A 27834-nucleotide genomic window follows, 5' to 3' on the forward strand; every position below is an offset into this window, starting at 1 on the left:
AGCCAAAAAAAATCTAATGTCATCTTGAACCACATTGACAGAAGTATAATTCCAGAACAATGGCTACCAAATGTTGTGATAACCCTTTTGTACTCTACTATAGGAGTTAGCATAGTATTGAGATGCAGCTACGTGGTATGATAGTACATAGAACTCTGGGCCTGGAGTGAGGAAGACTCAACTTTCTAAGTTTAAATCTGGCTTCAGATTCTTACTAGCTATTTGACCCTGGGCAAGTCACTTAACTCTGTTTGCCTCAGTTTCCTTATCTGTAAGATGAGATGCAGAAAGAAATGGCAAACTACTCCAATATCTTTGCCATGAAACCTCCCCCCCCCCAATAAAGGGTTCACAGGAAGTCAGATGCAAATGAAACAACTGACAACAACAACACAGTAGTCAGACTACACCTGGGTATTCTATTCAGTTAGGTGCAACACATTTTAGAAATCATATTGATGGAGGTAGAGCCAAGATGGTAGAGTAAAGACAGGGACTCACCTGAGCTCTCCCCCAAACCCCATTTAAATAATGACTCTAAACAAATTCAAGAGTGGCAGAACCCACAAAAAGATGGAGTGAAACAATTGTGCAGCCCAAGACAACTTAGAAAGTTGACAGGAAAGGTCTGTTGTACCAGGGTGAGAAAGGAGTGCAGTTTAGCGCAGGCCACACCAGTGCAGAAGAGACCCCAGCAAACCAAGAGCAGGCCTCAGGGTGACTGAATCAGTGGCAGCAGTGGCAGTTTCCAGACCTCTCAGCCTACAGACAGTAAGAGAATCAGACAATGAGTCAGAAGGACATTTTTCAGGGGTCCCTTTGCTCGCACCAGGGGCAGGACTCTGTTGCATTGCCTATGTTTGGATTTGGGTCTCTCTCCTGGGTCTTAGTCCCAGTGTGAGGAGGAACACAGAGCTTGCAGGCTGCAGAGGAGCAGGGACCTTAGTCACAGTTTCAGGGTTGAAAAGAATGCTTTGGTCATTCACAAACCAGTACACAATACAGGAGAGTAGTAAACATACCTTTCTCTAGATCATTCCACCTTGGAAGATCCAAAAATGTACAGGTCCCCAGAAATGCCTCTGAAAACAGCTGCACAAAAAAACCTTAAGCTTGGAATAGTGCTTCCTCCACTTGGAAAGCCAAACCTCACTTTGGCACAGAGTTAAAAGTGAAGAAATAGGCTGTAAAATTAGCAAACAACAGAAAAAAATATTCTGACCATAGAAAATTACTATGGTGACAAGGAAGATCAAAACACACTCAGAAGAAGACAAAAAAGTCAAAATTCCTGCATCCAAAGCCTCAAAGAAAAATATGAATTGGTCTCAAAGAAGAGCTCAAAAGAGGTAAAGCTCAAAAAAGATTTTAAAAATCAAGTAAGAATGGTAGAGGAAAAATGGGAAGAGAAATATGAATGATTCAAAAAAATCATGGGAAAAGAGAGTCAACAGCTTGGTAAAAGAGGCACAGAAAAATACAGAAGAAAATAACACCTTAACAAACAGAATACACCAAATGGGAAAAGAGGTACAAAAATTCAGTGAAGAGAAGAAGGCCTTGAAAAGCAGAACTGGCCAAATAGAAAAAAATACACAAAAATTCACTGAAGAGAAGAACTCCTTAAAAAGTGGAATTGGCCAAATGGAAAAGGGGGTACAGAAGCTTGCTGAAGAGAATAATTCCTTAAAAGTTAGAATCAGGCAAGTGGAAGCTAATGATTTTATGAAACATCAAGAAACAATTAAACAAAATCAAAAGAATGAAGAAATAAAAGAAAATGTGAAATATCTCATTGGAAAAACAACTCACCTGGAAAATAGATCCAGGAGAGATAATTTAACAGTTATTGGACTACCTGAAAGTTGTGATCAAAAAAAGAGATTATACATCATCTTTCAAGAAATTATCAAGGAAAACTCCCCTGATATTCTAGAACCAAAGGATAAAATAGAAATTGAAAGAATCCACCAATCACTTCTTTAAAGAGATCCCAAAATGAAAACTCCCAGGAATATTGCAGCCAAATTCCAGACCTCCAAGATCAAGGAGAAAATACTGCAAGCAGTCAAAAAGAAACAATTCAAATATTATGGAGCCACAGTCAGCATAACACAAGATTTAACAGCTTCTACTTTAAAGAACTGGAGGGCTTGGAATATGATATTCCAGAGATCAAAAGCTAGGGTTGCAACCAAGAATCACCTACCCAGTAAAACTGAGTATAATCCTTCAGGGGAGAAAATGGGCATTCAATGAAATAGAAGACTTTCAAGTATTCCTGATGAAAAGACCAGAGCTGAATAGAAAATTTGACTTTCAAACATAAGATGCAAAAGAAGTATTAAAGGGTAAACAGGAAAGATAAGTCATAAGAGATTCAATAAGGTTAAATGGCTTATATTTCTACATGGGAAAATGATATTTAAAACTCCTAAAAACTTTCTCATTATTAGGGCAGTTAGAAGGGGTACACATAGACAGAAAGCAAGTTGTGAGTTGAATGTGATGGTATGAAAAAAATAAAATTAAGGGTTGAGAAGGAGGAATGCACTGAGAAGAAGAAAGGGAGAGGTAGAATTGGATAAATTATCTGACTGCGGCTTGAAAGAGATTTTACAGTGGAGGGGGAAATGGGGGAAGTGAGAGGGGAGCACAGGAGCCTTACTCTCATCAGAATTGGCTGAAAGAGGGAATAATATACACACTCAGTTGTGTGTAGAAATCGATCTTGCCATATAGGAAAGTAGGAAGGGGAGGCGATAAGAGAAGGGTAGGGGGAGCTGATAGAAGGGAGGGGAATTTTGAGGGATGTAGAAGTCCAAAACAAAACACTTTTGAGAATAGACAGGGTAAAAGAAGAAAGTAGGATAAACGGGGGAAATACATAGTTGACAATTATTATTGTGAAACAGAATTTACACTGAGTTTCCCTAATAAAAACTGTTTCTCAAACATATAGAAAACTAGTCAAATTTATAGAAATAAGAGCCATTCCTCAATTGATAAATGGTGAGAAAATATGAGCAGACAGTTTTCAGACACAGTAATCAAAGCTATCTATGGTCATATAAAAATGCTCTAAATTACTATTGATGAGAGAAATGCAAATTAAAACAACTCTAAGCTACTACCTCATACCTGTCATATTGGCTAATATGAAAGAAAAGGAAAATGACAAATGTTGGAGGGGATGTGGGAGAATTAAAACAATAATGTACTATTGGTGAAGTTGTTTGCTAATTGAACCATTCTGGTCAGCAATTTGGAACTATGACCAAAGGGCTATAAAACCATGCATACACTTTGACCAAGTAATGCCACTACTAGGTCTGTATCCCAAAAAGATTAAAAACAAAAAGGAAAAGGAGCTATGTATACAAAATTATTTATAGCAACTCTTTTAGTGGTGGCAAAGAATTGGAAATTGAGGAGATGTCCATCTATTGGGGAATGGCTGAACAAGTTGTTGTATATGAATATGATTGTGATGGGATACTACTGTGCTTTAAGAAATGATGAGCAGAATGCTTTCAGAAAAACCTAGAAAGACTTACATGAACTGATACAAAGTGAAATGAGCAAAAGGAGAATATTGTACACAGTAACAGCAATATTGTATGATTATCTACCATGAATAACTTAGCTCTTCTCAGCAATACAATGATCCAAGAAAATTCTGTAGGACTTATGGTGAAATGTGCTATCTCCAGAGAAAAAACTGGTACAGCCTGAGTGCGAATCAGATACTTTTTCTTTACTTTCTTTATTTTTCTTGTTGTTTTTTTTTGTCTGTGTTTTCTTTCATACAATGACACATGGGAATGTGTTTTGTATGACTACACATGTATAACCTATGTCAAATTGCTTGCTTTCTCAATTGGGGCTGGGTAGGGAGGGAGGGAGAGAATTTGGAATTCAAAATTTGAAACAAAAGAATGTTAAAATCATTTATACATGTAATTGGGAAAAAATAAAATATTAAATAAAATTTAAAAAAAAAGAAAGAAAGCACATTGATTAGTTGGTGAGGGTCTGAAAGAGGGTGACCAGATTGTCGAGGGAACTTGAAATCATGCAATTGTTTTGGCACTTCCTCATTTATAGTAATAGTTTTTCATAGGAGTGATATAGAATGGCTGAATCATATCCAAACCCAAGCATTTCTACGTAAATGCTGGAGATGATTTGGATTCTGAACACCAAGCATCTAATGTTTAGGAATTATTAATTCCATAATGATGGGGGTTAACATACAGAGTACTCTTGGAGGTTGGCAGTTGTTCGCACTTAAACCTGGCTTCCATCAACTTTGTTGCTGGCCGTGTGCATTTCTGGGCTTTCTCCCAGGAACATAACTTTGGTCCATAAGCACTAAGTATGGTGCTTTTCTGCGTTACCTATTAAGTGAGAAATAAGAGCATCAGAGCCAGCTGTCACATGTGGCTGCCAGTTCTGAGGGATGATATACAAAGAAGAAAGGAGAATTTATTGTGCTCAGGGAACTGAGTTAGAAGAACCAATTTAAGGGCAGACCACTTTATTTCCCATGATGAACTCAGGCAAAATATTGACTTGGTTAGAACTAGTGAATAAAAGCTACCTCTAACAATGTAAATCAAATCATCTGACCACAATCTAAAAAGTAGAGTAAAGTGACATTTATGAATACTTCCTAATTCTTCAGGCTAAGAAATAAATTGGCTACTTTAGGGCTTTGCATTTCACCTAAAAGTTAAAATAAAACAGAATTAATCTTTCAGGAAGGACAGCTAGGCAGCACAATGGCTGGACCTGATATCAGGAAGACTCATTAATGAATTCAAATCCAATCTCAGATAATTACTACCTGGGCACCTAATCCTGTTTGCCTCAGTTTCCTCATCTGTAAAATGAGCTGGAGAAGGTAATGGCAAACCACTCCTGTATCTTTGCCAAGAAAATCCCAAATGGGGTCATGGAGAGTTGGATGCAACTGAAATGACACAACAACAAAAATCTTTCAGGACAGTTTAAGAGTCCTGACTCTGGACTCAGAGGATCTGTGTTCAAATCTTACCTCTAATACTTATTTTATTTGTGACTTCAGGCAAGGCAATTTACTCTCCCTGCTCCTCAGTCCCTTCATCTGGAGAAGACCAGACTAGATGTATTATTTTGTCCCTTCTGTCTTTACTTTACAGTCTTATCATTCTAACCTAATTTCTAATTTAACTTCTGAGCCTCAGTTTCCACAGCTAGAACATAAAGGAATTAGACTAGATGATCTGTGTTATCCCCTGTATCTTTAGTTCTATAATCTTATTGCCCCAATCTAATTTCTAAGTTAACTCCCCATCCAATGTATAGATAATACATGGTTACCATAAAGACTATATTTTGATGAGCATATTAAATATAACTTACACATAACTGCTTACCACGTGTGTTGTTTCTGTTTTCCCCTTTAAAAGGAATAGACTATAATTGATCTATTTTTAAATTGTTATAGTACTCTCCCGAGGTAAAATTCCACAGTGGAAAATAATTTCAACTGATGTTCAAATGCACTGAGCCTAAACTTGACTCTACATATTTATAGGTGGTCATAACTTCAGATTCTATTTGTTTTCATTAATAAAATGACTTAATCAGATTCTGGAACAAGAATGGGCCAGTGAATGTTGCCCCAGGTGCCAGAGTGGGCACTTAAATGACAATAATACTGGCATCACATGTTCAAACAATACTATGAGCTCATAGGCCTGGTGATGGATACCATATTGGCAATCATACATGAGCAGCCAAATATCTTCATACAGCTTTCATTCCAGAGCTATACATGTTTTCACGAGGCAGCCTGTCACCCTTAGCCAATTTTGGCCTTAAACTGCTCAGGCCCTATTAAAACATTCATAAATAAGGTTTTTAACAGGAACTCACTGAAAATTGGCAAGAAGTAAATCTAATTGAGGAAATCAGAGCCCCAGAACCATTTGCATGAACACTCTTGGACACCCCCAATGTACAGAGTTCTTTGCGCTTGTGACAAGACTGAGAGTCAAGATGGTGGGGGCATTTCCAGCTTTTCTTCTTGTACTGCTCATGGCTCCGTTCCAAGCTAAGGGAATACTTGAAACGCCGTCTCCTCTAGCAGCATGAAAACACTCTAGGAATTTGATGCTTTCCAGAATAATTTGTGGTTGTTATGCAAGCCTAGCCTTACAATCAAAGACACTTTATCAGTGCCTAACAAAAGAGATTGGACTTACTTGGGTTTTAAGTTGTCTAGAGAGAATTCTCAGTGGTGGATTTGTTGATGGTTTTAGTATAAATAGAATTCATGAATTTTTATTAGTCACCTAAGAACAGTCTTTTCGTTTCAAGTTAGGCCCTTTTTAAGGGTCCACACACAACAATGCTTTTTTTTTTTTTTGTGGGTGGGAAAGTGTTTTTACTTGACTAGCAACTTGGTCATTTCACATTCTGACATCTTAGGCAACCTGAAATTGAGAAACTTATACAAACTCTTTTTCTAAGGAGAAGGATGCATTAACTTAAAGATGAAAAGGTAAAGAAGACTCAGTGGCATCTTAGAATAGTATTTTCCTTTGGAATGCCAAATCTTTTGCAAATATTTCCACTGGTATTCAAGCAAGAAGAAGTGAGTAGTAACTGAGAAACAAGCAAATGCTGGAACCAGGAATCTGGAGGTATGGCTTCTAATCTTAGCTCTAAAACTTATTAGCTATGTCACCTTGGGCAAGTCACAGATCCTGAGTTTCCTCATCCTTAAAATGAAGGGGTTGGACTAGGTGATCTCTGAGATTCCTTTAAAATACAGCAGTCTATGAGTCTCCCTCTCTCTTTTGCATCAGTTATTAGAACTCGAAATTAAGTTTTAGGTTTAGTTTTTAAAGTAATAGAGTAGAATTGAAGGTGTGTTCCTTAAAAAAAAAAAAAACAAAACTTTTGTTGCTAAATTGCCAGTCCCGTGGACTTTGTTTATCTGTTCTCTAATTTTAGAAGTTGGCTCTGATTTAGTAACAACCCCCTTGAGGTTTTTTCTTTTCCATTTACTTTGTCCCTTTAAGGACAGAATATTGAGAGTTATGCTACAAGGTTAAAATAAAAATATTTGAAACAACCTCCATGTAGCCACATAACATAAAATACTACTGTCTTCTCTATTTTTTGGCACCTCTTCCAAGTATATGTATCATTAAAGCACCTCGACCTGGAGCTGTTTTTCGATGCCCAGTGTTGATCTCTATATAATGAAAAGCTAAAAAATGAGGTTAACTGTCATGGGGATTCTCTGAGATCAGCGTGTAAAGTCAGAAGGGACTGTTTCATTTTTGTTTGTATCCCCAGGGCCTTGCACATAGTAGGTGCTCAATAAATGTTTATCAGGTTGAGTGTATGCAACTTTATTGTAAATTCCTCAAAGAATAACGCTATGGTAACTTTTGGATCATACACCCATGGAAGGTGAGATGCATTGAGATGTCTTTATTTATACTGGAGAATATTATTCCCAAGGCAGCTGATTGAAATCATGTGATCTTGGAGAATTGAAAAATGCAAGTTAATTTGATATTGGAAAATTTCTGTGCTATGTAATGAGTTGATTGTACTGTCTTCAATGGATCAGGAGGAATGTTGTTGTGAAAATTCTTATTCTTTCATTATCTTGATTGAATTAGTGTTTATTGAATACTAAGTTATGGCTGGTGAAAAAGAGAACATGAGAAAGACCTGATTCTTTTCTTCTGGGTTGTCTTCATATTCTGTAGCTATGGTGGAGCTTTGCGTTCACCTGCAAAGGTGCCCCTTCCACAAACACAAATAGTAGATCCTCCACACCATCTCATCCTATGGCATATTTTGTTTCCATAGAACATCCTTCTTCTGCTTCTCTTAATATTGTGGGATTACCAAGGTAGCACTGGGAGCTGTCCATCTGTTGTCTCATTCTTGCTACATGACTGGCCTATCCCTTTTAAATCAGTGTTGACTTTTATTCTGGACCTTAAAATACCCTTTGTTAGATTGTAACTTTATCATCCCATAGTATTTAATCTTAGTGATTTGAAGTTTGATTTGGCGCCAGTTAAGACATGATTGATCTTCATCATATTTCAGTTTTATTGTCATTACCTCATACCACTTAGTGTGGGCTCCTCTTAGGAGGTGAACTTTGAGGATAATGTTGAATAAGGAGGAGAGGTGGCTATGTGTATGAGAAGTAGAGTGAGAAGTATAATAATTGGAGTGGGGAGAGAAAGCTAGGCAAGACTTAGGAGAAAGGAAAAAAAAACACTGGGGATCAAAGCAAAGGCATCATTCTTGAGGGCATTCCAACCTACAGTGTATATATTGTCATAGAGGAGAAAGCTTGCCAATCAAAACCTTTTTGACAAATGGTTTCAGATGATTAGGCTTTTTCCTTCCATTTTTAATCTCACCCTCCTACAAGGTCCAAGTAAAGTTAGAGTCAAAGCTGTGACATACATGGAATAGAATGTTCATCTAGGAGGAAGGCAAATGGATCATCTAGCAACAGATCCCACAAAAACACAGGCCTGGGGCAAGATTCAAATGGCTTCTTTTATAGTGTTATCTCTTCCTTAGTTTTGCATCTAGTTAAGGGCATACATTTCCTGTTTGGTCTTAGGGTAGGGGGGTTTCCTATGAATAGATACAGTGACTAGTTCACATAAAAACATCATATGTGGAAAGGTAATAAATATAGAATGAGAAACCTAAGCTAAATGGTGTGCTGTACTTGGAGTTTATCCCAGCACACTCTTCCATTTTACCAAGTTGTATTCCCAGGAGACAGTCTTTCTCTGTAATAATGTGTATGGTGAACTGGTAGCAATCCCACTGGCAATCATAACTATCAGATGCTGAAACCAACCATGGAAAAGTCTCTGTCTCTCTGGAGCAATCATTTCTCTTCTACACTAGTACCTGAGCCTGGAAAAAAGAAAAATAGAAATGACTCATCTTCATAGCCATCCTCGTCCCAGAGTGAGCCATGTTGAATAAAGCATTCTGGGAATAATGACTCACCATATCAAAAATATTTTTGAGGCACCTTGGTACCTTTTGGAATCTGGAAAGAGTCATTTACCAATAGTTCCCTCAGTCCCAGAGAATAATACACAATCTTTTCCTTCTATAGAAGATTTTATTCAACTTAAGAAATTACGGGATTAAACTGAGTAACTGTAGTTACATATGTTGTTAGATTTTGTAAAAGTTAAACTTCAGTTACAAGAGCATAGAAACATCTCTTTAAACTTACAGAAATTTTCATAACATTGTTGATTTATTTACATATTCTAAAATATAATTTTTTAATTTACAAAATAAAAACCATTCAGTATGAACATGATGCTTGTTATTTTCAAGTCTAAATGAAGATATTAATTCCTAAACAATGTAAAACCATTAATAGTGTTTATTTTTGTCATATTATGAATTGCGTCCATCTAAAGCCCCAATTGTAAAACAGGACTAATTCATTTATTCATTGGTGTGGAATTAAGTCACTGCTACACCAACATAATCCTAGTGACATTTTGTGCCACATCCTTTTGTCTAGTGAACAAATTAATGCATGATTTTGTTTTCTACAGGAAGACTGAAGATCTTAATAGCAAACCCTCCAAGGTCAAAATGAATACAGGTATGCTGTCTCTGTTAGTTTTCAAATCTTATCTAGTTATAATCCTGACCCCAAATCATTATTTTTGCATAATGTACTGTACTGACACTTGATCTGCAGTAGGTATGATATTAAGACCCTGATTATTAGATAGCATTTAGTACACCCAAGAGCCATCTACAATTTAGCTCTCTATTTTGTTACCTTTTCCTCTTTTTCTCTGAATGCATTGTAAAACTCATTGTGATCTTACAAGAGGATAAAAACTACCATCTCTACTCTGTGTATATGTATATATCTATAAACTTGGAGATTTAGGCCATCTTGTAGGATGTCCCTTTTAAAATTACTCAAATTTAAAAGCAAGTTACTCCAATGGAGTCTCTTTTACATGCCCTCCATCCTGCCATGTCTATACATGGTGTAACTATGAAGTAATGAGATGGATTTCCCCAACTCTCACATCAAATCAGTCTCATTTCGTTATAATTTCACCATCTACAAATAGCATATACATATATTTTTTAGAGGAAAACTTTCTATGATGCATTCCAGGAGAATGTGGGGAAGCAATTCCATGTAGAATGCTGCTATATCTTACTTAGTGACTTCAATAGGACTTCAGAAGTATGCATTGTATTCTATATAAAGTGTTGTTACCTAACTGATATTTTGTGTTATTACTTTGAACTTCAAATTTTATTCCTTCTCTTTTTTTTTTTCTTGAAATGTTCACATTCAATTTAGGTAATTGAGGACACAGATTTTTCTCTTTGGTCATTTGGAAGCTTAGTGGGCATAGAACCAGAATCTTAGAAGTTCATTGCAAAGGTCCTTAGAGATCATCTAATCCATCCTTCTCAACTTATCACTGAGAAAACTGAGACCTAAAGAAATGAAATGGCTTGGTCATGGTAACTCCCGTATTGTGTAGAAAGTGGAACAACAGAGGTTTGAACCTGGGTCTATTGACTCCAGATCCCATATTCCTACCAGTCTACTAAAAAGATTGACCCTCTCCGATCCAGTCTCCTCTCCTCACCAACAGAGTGTTGTTTTTCAGTTTAATACAAAAAAAGAAGATGGTGGACGACTATGTAAGACATTTTGTCATCTGAACTTGTTGTCATTTTTTTTTTTGTGGTTTCTCATGCTGTTCCAGAAACTGGCTTGGATTACATGAACAAGTTATGAGTCATTTAGTTAAAGTTCATTCCCACTAACTCCCAGGTTAATAGAGACCCAGTGGAGGCTAGCATTTGGCTTTTGGTAGATGCCTCTGATAAAATGCACTCGGCCCTAAAGCAGCCACAAAGGATGGTAATGCAATTAGGCTGGCCAAAGTAAGAGACCTACATACAGCTGTGGAAGAGAGGAATGTGGGTGGAGGTATAAAGGGCAGATTAGAGATGTAGATGTATTTTGGAATAAAGGAAAATGTAATCTAGGGTATGATCCAAAGGAAAGAGAACAGAAGGGCTCAGAACTAGATATAGAAAGTTTTGCTTTGTTTTGTTTTGGTTTTTTTTTTTTTGAGAATTTAGAAAAACCAAGTAGTGGAGATGCAGTACACAATTGAAGAAAATTATTAGTAGAAAAGAAGGCATGAAAAATACTCAAGGTGCAACTGAATTCCCTAAAAACAAATAAAGATTTTCATATTTATCCAGCACATACTATGTTCCTCTGAAAGACTCTGAAAGCCAAAAATTAACATCAATATGGGCAAACATATTAATGAAACTTTTATAAGCTTAATGCTATTACCATTTCATAACATAGTACATGTCAAAAATATTACCTGTGTGTACTTCAGTAGGAAGGAAGGAAACAAGGAAAGGAAACAGCATTTATTAAGTCCTTACTCTGTGCCAGGCACTGTGCTAAATGCTTTATAAATATTATCTCATTTATTTTTCACAACAACCCTGAGGGGTAGGTGTTATTATGATCCTTATTTTACATTTGAGGAAAGTGAGGCAGACAGAGATTTAAATGATTTGCTCAGGGTCACAGAGTACTAAGTGTTTGAGACCAGATTTGAGAGCAGATTTGAACTCAGGTCTTCCTGACTCCATGTCCAGAGCTTTGCCCACTGAGTCACTGAGCTGCCTACTTCAATATTTCAAGAACTCATGGTTTTGTTGGTATGTGTTCTTCCTCTGCCCATACCTCTATACCTTTATCAACTATCTTTGTGAATTATTGTGCCTTGCTTTCCTCCTCAAATCACCATTCTGTGACCAACCAACCATCTGATGACGTACCTCTCCAAACTTAGCTAAATTGTATGTAAAACATACAGACCTAACTTTCATAGACATGTAATTCAGGACCCTGCTCCTACCAGTACCCAAGTTGCTCCTTAATTAGGTTCTCAAGAATATATACTTATTTCTTAGATGCTAGGGTTTTATTATGGCACATGACTATATTGTGTCCTGAACCTCTCTGTGCATGCAACATAATTCTGAGAAGTGACTCAGATCCTAGGAAGAATATCATTCTAATGCTGTCATTTCATGTGCACATTAATGGATGATAATATACAAAACTACATAGAAATTTGATTAATATGTTTTGAAGTTATAGTAATTATAAACATCTGGTTGCATTTTTCAAATGGATATAACAGAATTATGAGAAAAGCTTCCTGCTTTTGAAAAAATAATGAATTCATATATTATATAGGAAGATGGTATATAATTTGTTCCCAAGAATTCTGTGGCTAAGGACTGATGATGATGATAATGATGACAACGATGATGATAATGACAATGATGATGACATTAATCCTTATGACCCTAAAGTTAGACTTTAACATCTACTAGCAGACCTTTAGGGAAAGCCTTATACAAACAAAATATTTATTATTCAGACATTCAAATATTTTATGGAGTATGTTAAAAAAAAAAAACCTCACAGGCTTGTAGTCAAACAAGTACATGAGCTGGTCAAAGGATCAAGAAAAATCATTTATTTTTCTTTCTAGAATGTCTCAAAAATTTAGATTAGTCCTTCAGCCATAGTATCTCTATTTTCTCTTCAAAGTGTGACCTGTTATTAGTTAAAGAGACCCTTGCTTGTGTAAGGAGAGGAGGACATAAATTATTCATGGTATGTGACTCACCCATAATGAGTTTTCTAGGCATGGAAAGAGTTTGGTATAAATTATGTAGCTCATTAGAGCAAAGTTTGAAGGTGAGGACCGAAAACAGGCTCCTTTAGGGTAAGCTAACACATGGGAGGCAGCATCTTCAATCTCAAAAATGTCCTCAGAGGTTCTCATCTAGAGAACCCTGGACCAGTTTCTGATCTTGGAGCTTAGGGACGACAGAGAGGGCTCAATTGACATATCCGTCATTCAAATTATCACACTTTCGGCTTTCTAAATGTCTCTCCCTTTTGTGTTAGGCCTTTGATTATAGAGACGTGGGAAGAATGCTGAATGAGTCTCCATCTTCTTTTATGTACGTTCTCACTCTATTTAGAGCCATCTTCGATACAGAAAGTCCATCTTTTGTGACCCTAAATGTCACCCTTCTGAAACTCTCTCTTCTCACTTCTCAGCCTGTGTTTTCTCCAGGCTCAAATGAATTAAGAAAGTAATACATTTCCAAATAATTCTGCTTTCAGCTACTTCTGCCCATCCTCCTCCCATTCTCCACCATACCTATTTTTTTTTAATTTTTCACAAATTTCCCATTGTACCTCAGTGCTGGTAAAAGTCTATATATCTGTCAAATTGGCTTGCTTTTTTCCTATTTTTTTTTTCATCTTGTGATGACACTAAAACCTTTTTTTTGTCCCCAGTAAAGTTACCTTTGTGCTTCCATTGTTAGTTCCTAGGGGTTCACCATGTATAAATATGTATGCATTATGTTATTATAGCAAAATCCTCTCCAATATATTGCAGGGGAATGTGGGGAAGTGAGTATATATGGAATACAGTTACCTTTGTTGGTAACTTTACCTTACCATATTTGATTCCCTTCCCATGGTTTCCCATTAAACATTATTCTTTTCTAATTTTTTTTTTATTCTGAATGTAATGCATACACACACAAATGCCAAACAGAACATAAAAAGAAGATTATATGTGAAATTGTGAATCTTTTACATATAACTTGATTTTTAAAAGGGTATTATTTTTATTTGAATAATTTATACTCTTTAAGACTGGATCTACATTTGAAGGTTGCTAATTTTTAATGTGTATACTAAGAATTAATTTTCGTCAATAAGATCATTCCACTAATTTAAAGATATCTCCTGATTGACTCAGAAACCATATTAATTAATTAAACCATACCACAGATAACTAATTTTATTAATATAGATGCACAATGAAATATTTTTCAAATCAGTAATTATCAAAATAAGACTTTTGTCCAAAGGTGGCATAGACTATGACTCAGAAAAGAATATGGTTACAAAACACAGTAATTGGCAGGATAGTTGATTTGGTCACTTTCAACATTTAACTGGGTTGTTCCTTCTTTTTGCTTGCTTTCCTTTTTCTGTAGTTTGTCACAAAGAGTTAAATTCCATAGAACTGGCTCAACTATTTATTGCACATGCCATTAGAAAGATCATTCCAAAGGCCAGAACTGAGTGGAATATGGGAATGGAACAGGAATGAGTTCATAAATAGAATATTAACCTTCTGATACTTGAAGTATTTGTGCTTCTAGATTTATTCAGAGCACACTGGGATAGTTTTCTTAAGCTTGGCTTTATGTATTTCATGACTATAAATTTAGGACTTAGGATATGAATATTGTTCAGAAAGGAAAATATTCTTATAAAATGGAATGTGTTGATCTCAGGACAGTAGCTTATGTTTCCTCTAATTTCATTCTGAACTGATGAAAAACTCATTCTTTCAATGTATAACTACATATAACTTTGAATGATAACTATCAGAGGGTCCAGGATTTCCACAATGCGAGGCTTTCTTTATGGACCCTGTATGTCCCTTGTATGTAACTTCCATAATAAGTCACACCTTTTGATTCAATAGTTATTTCAACACAAGTTCAGTGGTCATAAAGAATAAAATATGATTTTTTTTAAAAAAATGATTAAACAAATATGTTGCTACCACAGCTCATAGATCGACTATTTGACAATAAGTAAGGTTTTGTAATGAGAATAAGTCTGGCACCCGTGTTTGCCATCTCTTTGAAAACGATGATAGCATGTAACAAAACATTAGGTATAAAATATTTTGATTCTTTTATTGAGGCATTAACAACTCTATAAAACTCAGGTTCTGGGCTTTACCCAGAGAGAATTTTCAGATGTGTATAGGTGGTACTGGTTTTAACCGTTTACTGCTTCAGTGGATGTCTGGCAGATTGCACTTGACAAATCCCACAGTGTTGCATGTGCTTGCTTCTTTTGCCTCGGGCTTCTGCTATGTTATTTTGTGCTTTCAGATAGCGGTGGGTGTGCTCGCAAACGTGCTGCCATGTCTGTCACATTAACAGCTGTGAAGAGAGTTCAGAGTTCTCCAAACCTATTGACTGCAGGTATAACTATATCACTAACTCACATAATTCGACAGTGGAATGGCTTTGTCTAACTTTTCTCCCTTTCTAGTATTATCCTGTTTGGACAATGATGAGTTTATAGCTTCCCAGTACACAGTTGAGCTCTAATTTTCCTAATCCTATGAATGGCATGCTCATCAATTTTTGTCATTCTAACAATAAAGAGCCAAAGGGGTCCATCCTCCTGGCAGTAAACTTAGTCTGATGACATAGTATATTATAATTACAAGAGCCTCTAATGTCTCATGTGAAATACTAAAAAAAAAAAAAAAAAATTAATGCATGATCATTTTACTGCTGCTGCGTTGAGTGACCGTAATGTGCTAATTATTATTTGTTTTCATATCATCTCAGGAACTTAAAGCTCCATAGTATTTAGTTATAATGACTAATGGATTCTATTTTTTCCAGCATTTATTAAGCACCTACTATGTGTCAGACACATAGTGCTAAGTTCTTTACAAATATTATCTCATTTGATCCTCACAGTAGCTCTAGTTGATAAGTATACGGTTGAGAAAACTGAGGCAGGCAGAGGTTAAGTGACTTGCTGAGGATCACACAGCTAATAAGTTTTTGAGACAGGATTTGAACTTAAGTCTTCCTGACTCCAGGCCCAACATTCTAGTTTTTTTTTTTTCCTAAACTAGTTTTTGCAGTTTCACAATCATCTAATCTCTCTCTCCCTCTCCCTCTCCCTCTCCTGGTGGTGGTGGTGGGAGGGATGGATTGGGGAAGGGGAGAGCTGGTGAAAACTAAGGAAGTCTACAATTCACACTGTACCTGTCACAGTATTTTTCATTTGGAAGTCACTCAATAAATGTGTAGGTTGGTTGAATGATTGTTCTAACTCCCAGAACGGTCTCCAAGAATGTCCTGACTTTGCGCCAACTGACAGTAAAAATGTCTTCCCTGACTCTTTGGCTTAGGGCAAAGGGCAGAGCCATCAGGACCTTGCTGTTGCTAGGGAGTTGGCCACAGCTATCCTGGAAGTGAATTTATTAGCACATCTAAGAAGCTTGAGTTCCTCTTAGGGGTGCCCACATATTAAAGTCAAAAAAGTAAATAGCAAGGGAATAACAAAAAGAAAGAAAAAAGACATATTTAAGGACAAATAATTTCCAAGTAAAATGATTTACAGAGTAGTTTTTTTTCCCAAGAGATCTCAGTGACTCAGTCAAAATTTACTTGTGTTAGTGAGGGTAAAAACAAAGGAATTCTAATGATTTTTGTTCTTGAGCACTTGAGGGTCAGTCACATTGGGGTCTCATTTAAGTGAACATGAATTAGCTATTATCAAAAAGCTATGATCAAAAGGTACGTCACCAAAATGTACCAGGTATAGTTATCATAAAGAAATGAATAAGTTTTAATAATGTTACAAAAAAAGGATTCTAGTTATAGATTTTGGGGTTGTTATTCGTTCAATATCCATGTAGATTTATTAAGAAATTTCTTTGACCCGGTATTTTAGTGTGATATTAATGGTATTAGTTTCTTTTTTGTCATTTAACATTGTAGTAGGAAAAAATGTTTTTGAGTGCCTTCATAAATGGCTTTTATATAAATATTAGACTTTTGCTATAAAACAGTTTAGGCAAATTCTCATGACACTAAGGCACAAGGTGGAGGTTCTGGAGGTTTTGGGTCACATTTGCTTAAGAATGGAAAGTGAAAGTTACCCATAAGCCATCAGGTAAGTTGCTCCCTGGAATAGTTCAGCAATGTTTAAAAAGCCATTGGTTGAAAGTAAATGAGGTCCCTCTGGGAAATTCATCTTAGCTCACACTGAACTTTATGAGCTAGAACTACAATGATGCCTAAAGTAACAGGGTTCCTTGCCATTAGACCCACATTCAGAGATAGAGTTTTCTTTAAAATGCTATGTGAAGCCCAGGCAAAGAGTCAGGGTCCCCTTGCCTCATACTCCTGTTTGTGCCATGAACTTGTATTTTCTTGGCATATAGCTTTGTATCACAATTTTTCCTGTTGGAAATGTTTTGAAGTGTTTTTTTTTTGTTTTGGGGGAAAAGGAATAGGATAATTTTCCTCCTGCTTAAAATTTTTGAGGATTGATTGGATAAAAATTAAACTGATTTGAGCATCTCAAAGGAATTGTAGGTTTTTAAAGCATCAGGAAAATGTCTACTGTAAGACAATACACAATACATAAAAATGAACTGACCTGACAAAAATACCTATTCCTTTAGAAGCCATTTAGCGTAGTAAACCTTGCCATATAAAATCATGAATCATAGGATCTTTGAGGTGAAAAGGATTCCAGAGACCATCTAGTCCAGGGATAGGGAACCTGCAGCCTCGAGGCCACATGTGGCCTTCTAAGTCCTGGGGTACAGCCTTTTGACTGAGTTCAAGTTTTACAGATCAAATCCTTTTATTAAGGGAATTTGTTCTGTGAAGTTTGGATTCAGTCAAAGGGCCACACTTGAGGACCTAGAGGGCCACACGTGGCCTCAGGGCCACAAGTTCCCCACCCCTCATCTAGTCTAACCTCTTATCAATACAGAAATCACGGAGTATAGGATCTGAAAATCGATCAATCAGCAAATATTTATAGATTCATACTATATGCTGGAAATGCAAATAAAAAGAATGAAATAGTCTCTATTTGCAAGACGCTTACAATCTAAGAACCAAGAACATATGAAAATACATGCACCATAAACATAAATTTTATGCACACACATAAATATACAGTATGTAGTTAAATGCAAGGTATTGTGAGAGGGAGGGTGCTAGCAGTTGAGAGAATCAGGAAAGGACCTTAGTGATTGACTAAATAATTTAGTTTAGCATGCCATTTTACAGATGAGGTAACCAGGACCTAAAGGAATGAAATGATTTAGCAAGGTTACCCAGGTCATGAAGGGCAAAACCAAGACCGGATCTTCCAGATACTTTGAGTCTATGTCCAAATACTCTTTCGTTAGCTCTGACCATCAGGTCCAACTTCTTCTTAAACACTTCTACTATCCATTTTTTTTCTTTTCTGCGAGGCAGTTGGGATTAGGTGACTTGCCCAGGGTCGTGCAGTTAGTGAGTATCATGTGTCTGAGGCCAGATTTGAACTAGGTCCTCCTGACTCCAGGGCCAGTGCTCTATCTACTGTGCCGCCTAGCTGCCCCTGTCCATTGCTTTCTTATGTCGAATTGACAAGCATTTATCAAGCACCTACTAAGTATCAGACACTCTTCTAAGTCAATGTTCTTGCCAGAAAAGTCTCCCCTAGCAACTTCTACTCAAAAAGATCTACTTACTGATCTGCTCCATATGCTAGAGGCCTTTCTTTTATTCCCATTGAGTTTACCAATGTCCTCCTCAAGCTATGTGTCTCATCCTAACTATGTGGTTAGGCCCACCCTCTTTTCTGTCCATACAGGTCCTTGCTAACATCTTGTATACCACTTCTCCCTTTTTTTTCCATTGCTCTTCTGTTTTTCTGGAAAGTAGAATGGGAGAGGACATAGTCATTAAAGGATTCTGATTCAGTAAAAGGAAAAGAATACAACAGGAGATGAAGGGACAGTTAGGGAAAGCACAAAAAGACATCCAAGGAAAAACAAAGAAAAATGAAGTTGGCAAATAACAGAACAAGTGAAGTCCAGCAAATACCTGTAGATAACCTAATTGAAGAATAAACCCAGAATGCAATAGAACTGAAACAGCAGCTATTGGATCTGGAGAGCAAATCTACAGGTTTGGAAGAGAAAGCAAAAAATGCAAATACTATTTGGGATCCCCAAAGACAAAAATATAATACAATAAAATAGTCACCTTAGCTTAGCCCTTGTTTTTCTCAAGTAAACAATAGTGAGGAAATGGTTGGCCTGTTTAGTCCTGTAGACCATGAGGATCTTCTACCCTGTGCATGACAGTTGGGTCTACCTAGGGCCATCTTTGAAAAGCTGATCTAGGGTCTGCCCTTGGGCTGTTTCCATGGTAGTATCACCATAGAAGCCAGTTTCATTAGGATGGATTCCAAAGAGTGGTCCAGATGATTATGCTGAATCAAACATTGCAAGGGCCAGAATTTATTCCATATTTATGAGTATGGGGAATGTAAGGGTTTTGATCCTCTAGTATGCATTATTAGCAGGATATTTTTTAACATTGCTATGTACAATAGAGTTGAGCTTCCCTCCACTACTGGTTTCTTTTTTAGAGTCTGTCTTTGACCCCTGGCTTCTGGTCTCCAGCATAAATATGTTAAATAACTGAGTTTGAGGTTTCAGATATTTATGCATGACCCAGAATCCTGAAAGTTTACTTATGCTATAAATGTTAAAATGAAGAAATCATTCATTTCTAAAGAGAATGTTTTCGATGGTTGAGTTCTGGATTTTAGTCTTCTGCTGCATCCAGGACTTCTGTTTTTGTTTTTGTTTTTTGAGGCAATTGGGGTTAAGTGACTTGCCCAGGGTCACACAGCTAGTAAGTGTCAAGTGTCTTGTCTGAGACTGGATTTGAACTCAGGTCCTCCTGACTCCTGGGCCAGTGCTCTATCCACTTGCACCATGCAGCTACCTCCTAAAATCACTCATTTCTAACTCATTACAGTTATAACTTCCCTTTTGTTGAGCCATTTTGTTTCTCTTAGCAGCAATGCATATACATCATGGAGAATGTAAGCCCCTGAAGGAGCAGCTAGGTGGCACAGTGGGTAGAACGCTGGGCCGGCAGTCAGAAAGACTCATCTTCCTGAGATCAAATCCAGCCTCAGATACTTACTAGCTGTGTGATCCTAGGCAAGTCATTTAACCCTCTTTGCCTCAGTTTCCTTATCTATAAAATGAGCTGGCAAAGGAAATGGCAAACCACTCTAGTATCTCTGCCAAGAAAACTCCAAATGGGGTTACACAGAGTCACACATGACTAAACAATAACATACCTCATAAGGGCAGGGACTATTCATCAAGATAAAAGTCTTGGTATTTAAAACAGATAGCACACTACCCAGCAAACAGTAGGTGCTTAATAAATGCACAATGGAAGAAATTCTGGCAATATCCATTTAGATTAAATTAGCAACTGATCATAACAGATGACTTTATTATTTTTCATTTCCAAACCTTTGAATCAGTTGCAATGAAAACGCACTATATGCTGGCATGCGCACTATCAGTTTGTCCCTCTTAATTATTTGGGCACCCATTGATTGGGAAACACTTTTGCCCTGAAATTCAGTCAGTGTACTTTTCTGTTCTTCCACATGTCTCTCAAATGCATTTTTTCCTAGATTTCAGGATACCTTTAATATAAGTATCACCTGGAAAATAATCCATTGTATCCACCCAACCCCACACAGAACCAGTTATATGGCAAGATTTTAATAACTGTGCTAGTCAAATACAATACAGGTCTCTGTAGAGTATAATTCAACTGATTTATTAAAAAAAAAAGATTAGAAGTATATATGAACACCAGAAGATAATGTTTAAATAACAGTTTCCAATAAGACTGTAAATGTACATTTTGTAGACTCTTTTCTATGTGCATTATCAACAGAAATTTACTAGAAATGAAGATTTTCTGCAGTCTCCTAGCAGTAAGGAAACAAAATATAATGAGATGAGCATCTTTTAGGAAACTTTTTTATGAGATTACCTAATGTGCTTTTATCAGCTTCTCTGTATTATGATGAGAAATTACCTTTAAGCGACAGCAAAAAGGAAGAATAAAGCCTGATGTTATGAAATAAAAATATAATGGAGCATCCATATTTTCTACATATAAAAATTAAAATATACGCCCTCCCCAAAGAAAACACATTCTATTAGAAAAGCACAGCTAGACACTGACAGTGGCAGGAGAATGCTGGTAATGAACAATCAGGTGGTCTGGCTTGTTATTTGCCAATGACTCCATTGCCTTTCACCCAAATCCTTGTAGATTTTTTGACTCAATATTTTAAACTCATTTATCTAGTTTGGTCAGTAATACAATTAAATATTCATTGATTTCAAGATTACTGAGAAAATGATTTCATTTATAAGGCAATGCATAGTATAATTAACAAATTATATTGTGCTAGAAGTGGAAATAAATGTTCAAAATATGATTAGACCTCAGGTTATATTTTGACCAGCTTTTTAATAATCAGAACATTGTTTGCAATAAAATTATATCATTTTATATTAAATCATTTTATTGAGTTCTTCATTTAATTTATGCTGTTATTAATATAGACATTCATTTTCTTTTAGGACGTGATTCTCAGTCTCCAGATTCAGGTAAAGGAAAAACTATTTTGGATATAGTCATCTCGTAGTCATTTTGAGTTTGTTTTTATTTAAAGCTCATATTGTTGGTTTAGATCTAATCTTTGACTTCATAATTCCATTAAATGTGATTGAATTTAATTGCCTGGAGGACCATCTCCGTTTCATTAATGAATTCTAAAGAAAGTAAACCTGGATATCTCTGCATCAGATATGTTGTTGTGTTTTGTTTTCCTTTTTTAAAGCTTGGAGATCTTATGATGAGCGAACTCGAGAGACGCTGAATGGAGATGCTACTCATTCATCTCTTGCAGCAAAAGGCTTTAGGAGTGTTCGTCCAAATCTACAAGACAAAAAATCACCAATTCAGGTAAGATTGCTCCCTCAAGTCTCTCATGTTTTAAAATGCAGGTATTTTAAAACTTTCAACTCTATGGCACTCCAAATCATTTGACTTTAGCCATTTATTTTCTGTTTCATTTTATTTTCTATTTCATACCTATACCTCTGAATGAGTGTTATTTCTCTTTATTTTGATTTCAGATTTATTCTCTTCCTAAAGGCAGGTTCAAAAATGAAGCACTTTTTTCTAATAATTCATCCAAAAAAACAATAAGATGCTCATAGCATTTAAAAAATATTTTAAAGGCTATTGGCCAGTGCTTTGAATCCCAAAGCCTCGAATATGAGAATGGATCATCTATGAAATAAATATATAATAGATTCCAGTGTTTATTAGATTAAGTGAGGGATGTGTTAAAGGTCTTAGTGAGCTTGTGATGTGTTTGTATGTGTGTGTGAGTATAATTTTGACAGTTGGTGATGCCTGATAATATGGTGAGAGAAAACATGTACACTCCATTTGTTCTCCCATAATGTCTCCATCCTCAAAATTCACAATCTATGTGTTCCTCTCAATGTTTGGGTCTTTAAATTGTCCTACTGCTGGCATTTGTTTTTATTTTTAGTATTTTTTTAAGAGCTAAGCTGTTTCTCTGTAGATAGGGGTAGGTAGCATTTTTTATGATGCTATACTTTAGTACCAAGTACGAACATATTTTAAAATGAACTAAGGTAATGCTTTGCTCTTGTTAATAAATGCAAGCAACAGTGTCCTAAGCATCAGAATTATAAACAGGTGTGATGTGCCAATTTCTTTGTTTAAAGTATGGGTTTTACAAGGGTTACTTTGATAGCTAATGTTGCCTTTCTCTTTTTTCCTTTCGTGTTATTTTGTTCTGTGGATGATTTTGTCAAACTAGGCGTCCCTGCCACCTCCTAGAAAAGAGAGTTTTGTTAGTCCTTCAATAACTGATCCCAAAGAGGGTCATGCTTTAGATCCATCAATAACCAAGAAGCAAATCCCCTCAAATACAGTTTACTTTACTAACGAGGACGCTATCCAGAGGGCTATGAGTTCTAACAAGGAAAGTAGCCACGCCATTATGTATTCTGAGGAATCTAACACAACCGTGACCTATACACAAAAAATCACTAATCCACTGAGCCCAGTTTTCAATGCAGGCTCTCACCAACCAGCCGCTGACAACAGGACCCTACTCCAACAGGACTACACACAGGATTCTCAGTTACGGAGAATTTCTACCCTGACATTAACCCCTAACCAAGATCAACCAAATAACATTCCTCTGTGGCTCCAGCCCATTGAAGCACTGGGATTTTCCCAAAGGCCTTTCTCACCCACCCATAACCGTGCACCTGAGGTACACACAGCATCTCTTTCCATTCAGATAGCTCCCCCCCAGGACCATAAAGCAGGACAGGATTTGGAAAGCCACAAACGAGGACCTGGGCTTTCTCCAGACACTGCCAAGGCGCCTCTTCAGGAACTGGGACCCAATTCTCCACTTGCTGCTTCTGAACAGTCCCCAGGGAGCCATGTGGTACATTCCTTCCCATATTTGCTTTCAGAACTGTGTTGAACCTTGTTAACCTTTTCTGTCACTGATCTTTCTCACAAAACCAAATGTAAAAGCTTTGCTAGAATGGTGAAGGCGGAAGGGAAAGGAAAGAGAGGCCATCCATCTTCCACTTAAGACTAAGTTCATCTCTACATTTGAGGGTGCCATTTTTTTCCATTTCAGAATCTATAAACCATTCACCTAGGAAGTTTTTTTTTTCCCCAAAACTCTTTCCTTTTGAGATATTTGTGGCCAAATAAAAATGAAGTCATTGCATTATAGGTTTGGAGCTGGAAGGGACTTTAGAGGTCATTGAGGACAACCCTCTCGTTTTACAGATGAGAAAACTGAGGCTTATGGAGGTTAAGTGACTTATCCAAGGTCACACATTTAGTAAGAGGGCCATGCCTTCTGACTCTTTCTATTGTACATCAAGTGGCAATTATAAGTAATGAATTTATAAATTACTTCAGGCAGTGTCCAAAACAACCTCTATCTTTTTCTATTCACATATGTAAAGATTTAAGAAAATGGAAATTCAGATTGATTTTTTGGGGGAAATAGAAGACATGGACCTCTTCTATTGAGGACCTTTTGATATGCAGTAACCTCACCAAATTAAATCTAATGTAACCAATATAAAGTCTAGATGACCACATGTGTTGCAAAGGGATTATTTTTCATGTATGCATTGGAGTAAATGGACTTTCAGGCCCTTCCAAATTCGAGATTCTATAACTATGACATATATGATTTGATTTATTCATTCAACAACATTTAAGAAACACTTATCAAATGCCTACTATAGACAGAGCTCTATATTGGGTGGTGATACAAAGTTTAGATGTGAACTTATACATTTGGAGCTTATAGTCCAGTATATGGTTACGACAAAAACAAACTATATAGTGACATTGCATGATAAGATCATGCTGTACAAACGTGAAATCCAAAGGAGAAATTCTTAAGTGAGGTGAGCTAGGGAATCAGGAAAGGCTTTAATGGATATCACACCAAGAGAGGAAGGGAGGACTTTCCAAAGACAAGGGGAAGCATGGACCAAAGCACAGATGGGGAAAAGAGCAAGACACTCTCAACAAACCCACTTTGGATAGAGTATAAAATATATGGTGAAGAGTAATAAAAAAAGAAATAGGACAGAAAAGGTAGAGTAGGATTATCTGCAAACTGCTATTACAGTATTAACCTACCTCAAATTATTGCATGTATTATTCTGTTGAAAGAATTTCAAGGAACATATCTTTTTCTTTTCTTCTAAAAGTACTAAAATGATCATAGATTGGGTCATGTACGTATGCTTATAATAATATATTTGACAGTTGTTTCATTAAAAATCATTAAAATCTAAGGATGATCACAGAGTCGGTGATACATGTATGCTTGTAATAATATGGTTAACAATTATTTTGTTAGAATAATTAAAAAAAATCCAAGGTGAAAGACAAAGATAGTTATATAATAATAGGCCAGTGTATGAACAACTTGGTAGTGTAGTGGATAGAGCACTTGACCTAGATTCTGAAAGACTCATCTTCCTGAGTTCAAATCTGGCCTCACATACTTACTAGCTGTTTGATCTTGAGAAAGTCACTTTACCCTGTTTGCTTCAGTTTCCTCATCTGTAAAATGAGCTGGAAAGGAAATGGCAACCCACTCCAGTGTCTTTCCCAAGAAAACCCCAAATAGAGTCATGAAGAGTCACACATGACTAAAAAAATGACTGAACAACAATAGGCCAGTGTAGTGCTAAACTCCTGTAATCCCTGTTACAGGGGGAGGCTGTGACTGATAGATCACTTGATATTGACAGTCCCAAGCTGCAAAAGGACTAAAGCTGATTGAGTGTCTACACTAAGTCTGGCACCAACAGGGTGAGCCCCTGAAGGGATGGGGCCATAAGGATGTCTAAGGACCCAGACTGAAAATGTAGAGGAGGTGAAAGACTCCTTGCCAATTACTATTGGCATTGGGTTTGTGAAAATCAAATGAGATGATACTTGTGAAGTGCTCAACACAGTGCTTGGCATATTAATGCTTGTTCCCTTTCCCTCTGTAAATATTCACTGCACTTCCAACCTATCCTAAATAGAAAGACTTGGTCTCTAAACAAAAAATATGAAAAGACAGTATCATCAACAACAAACATTTTCTGTGTCTGTGTCCTCCATAATGATTTGAAGCAGAACCCTTCCCATGTACTTGGCCTGATATATCAGCAGATGAAAATGGTATTTTAAATTTATATAGTACTTTATATTTTGCAAGGTGCTTTAATAACAACAACACTAATAGTAATTGATTATTAATATTAAGTATAGTTAATAGTAATATTAATGGTAATAGATTGTTATTATTCTGATATATTAAAATAATTTCATATAATTGTGGTAATTATATATTATAATACATTATTATAATCATTATGTTATATAGACATTTATATAATGTGCAAAAGGGTGCAGAGCACTTTACATACCATTTCATTTGATACTTTCATCCAACCCTGTGAGGTAAGCACAATGGGTATTATTAGCCTGATTAGACCAGGTAGATACCTGAAACTCAGAAACATTAAGTGGTATAGATTCTAAGTGTCATAAATGAGATTGGAACCCAGATCTTGCTGACCCCAAGTCCAGCACTCAATCCATGCTGCCTTATCCTCTCATCTGACCCTCACAACCACCCTGTGAGATAGGTTGGGCAGCTGTTAATAGTTCTTATAGATAATAATTATATCTTATAGATAAGCTGACTGAAGGATTACAAACTTGCCCAAAGTCACACAGTTTTTTGGGTTGTTGTTTTGTTTTGTTTTGTTTTTGCTTTGTTTTGTTTTTTGGCTGGGCAGTGGGGTTAAGTGACTTGCCCAGGGTCACACAGTTAGGACGTGTCAAGTGTCTGAGGATGGATTTGAACTCAGGTCCTTCTGACTCCAGGGCCAGTTCTCTATCCACTGTGCCACCTAGCTGCCCGTCACACAGTTTTTAAATGACTAAGTCAGGACTTCAAGCTACATCTTCAACCCAGTGCTCTTTACACTACATCATATTGCCTTTCTTTGTGACTTGAAGGCCCCTCCCCAGGTGCCAGAATACCTAAAATTTGTATCAATGAAGTTCTCTACTACCCACTTTTTTTTTTTTAATTAGGACACGGCTCCTATCAGGCTTCTATTAAATGGAAGAAGGAACATGTTCAACCACTTACATCTCACAATGGACCAAATTAGGCAGCAGAGAGCAGGGGTGTGACAATTGGAGATAGAACAGGAATTAGGGGGTGGTGCTGGGGGATTGGGAATTTGGCCTGCCTTCAGGACAAAGTGCAGAAGTCAGCAGGCATGACTCTGATAATCTTTATCTTCCAAGATAAATCTGTTATATGTGAAAATCTAATTACATCTAAAAGTTTTTCTTTAAAGTTTTCTTTGGTGTTATCGGTGATGAGACCACCTAGTATGCACACTGCTTAACCTCGAACAAATGTCTGTACAAGCAATCCCCCGTCAAAATTCCCAGAGGAAATGGTTTCTGTGTCTATTATTCAGAAGGATTAAGCATTCAACAAGAGAAAGGAAATATATGATCAGAACTGTCAGGTTACATTTCTAAATCATTTCTCATAGAAAAAAGATTCCCGAAGGTCACTTTAATCTTTTATACTCCCTTTGGCCAGAAATCTTAGTGAAGGTTAAGAGCTGGGACTAACCTTTATGACCAAGTTGGAGAAATTTATGAATAAACTTGTGAATTAGCCTGTCTGAAAATTTGAAGATGTTCACTTCTCTAAGGGGAAAAACATATTGGTATCCCAGGAGCTTTTTAACAATCTTAAACTTTTATTAGAGTCTGGACATGAATTTAAATGAGTCAAGAGAATAGTCTAAATAACTACTCTGAATTAGAGTCCTATTTCTTAAAACCAAACTCTGCTCTTACAAGCTACTTGGCTTTTAATTTGCCCTCCCAAAGTCCTGAAAAAAAGATAGATTATAAACATTACTATCTTTCTGGAGCCACATGAATAAATGTCCACCAGTGTTTCAAAGGTTAAGTTGTTCCTAATGCCAAGTACATGAAGGTTTTCAGCAGAAACTTGGTAACCAGAGCCAAATCCTGGATCCCAAAGAGGCAGAATCTTCTGTTACACCTAAAAAAATGAGCATTATATATTCCATGAGTGCAAAACTCATCTTTTCAATTACTATGGAAAACTAAATTCTAACAGGGGCCGATACCTCGCAGTCACAGGCGTTCTTCACATCTGTAGGAACTCAAGTGGGGCATTTATCTCACACATTGAAAATGAGTAAGTAGGAACTGGGTTGTCAGCATCTGGATGGTGGGATGATTGAACAGTACATCTGCATTTTTTTCTGGACCAACTCCATTATTAGCATTATTAAACAGTCTTATTTGGTAGAAAGTTCTTTCTTATAC

The 27834-nt window shown here is 36.6% G+C and overlaps 1 protein-coding gene across 5 annotated transcripts in view; it reads left to right on the forward strand.

The window, feature by feature from the left end:
• The first annotated feature begins 9651 nt into the window (after window positions 1–9651).
• Window positions 9652–27834, forward strand: part of SORBS2 (sorbin and SH3 domain containing 2) — a 135656-nt gene continuing 117473 nt past the window's right edge. For all 5 annotated transcript variants that reach the window (XM_027837368.1, XM_027837370.1, XM_027837372.1 and 2 more), the window contains exons 1-4: window positions 9652–9676; window positions 15097–15189; window positions 21435–21461; window positions 21695–21819. In XM_027837368.1, coding sequence (XP_027693169.1) covers window positions 9667–9676; window positions 15097–15189; window positions 21435–21461; window positions 21695–21819 — 255 coding nt within the window. In that variant the 5' untranslated portion in view covers window positions 9652–9666. The remainder of the gene's footprint in view (window positions 9677–15096; window positions 15190–21434; window positions 21462–21694; window positions 21820–27834) is intronic.

Source organism: Vombatus ursinus, unplaced genomic scaffold, assembly GCF_900497805.2.
Source record: "Vombatus ursinus unplaced genomic scaffold, bare-nosed wombat genome assembly UNPS02014821.1, whole genome shotgun sequence".
NCBI classification, from domain to species: Eukaryota; Metazoa; Chordata; class Mammalia; order Diprotodontia; family Vombatidae; genus Vombatus; species Vombatus ursinus.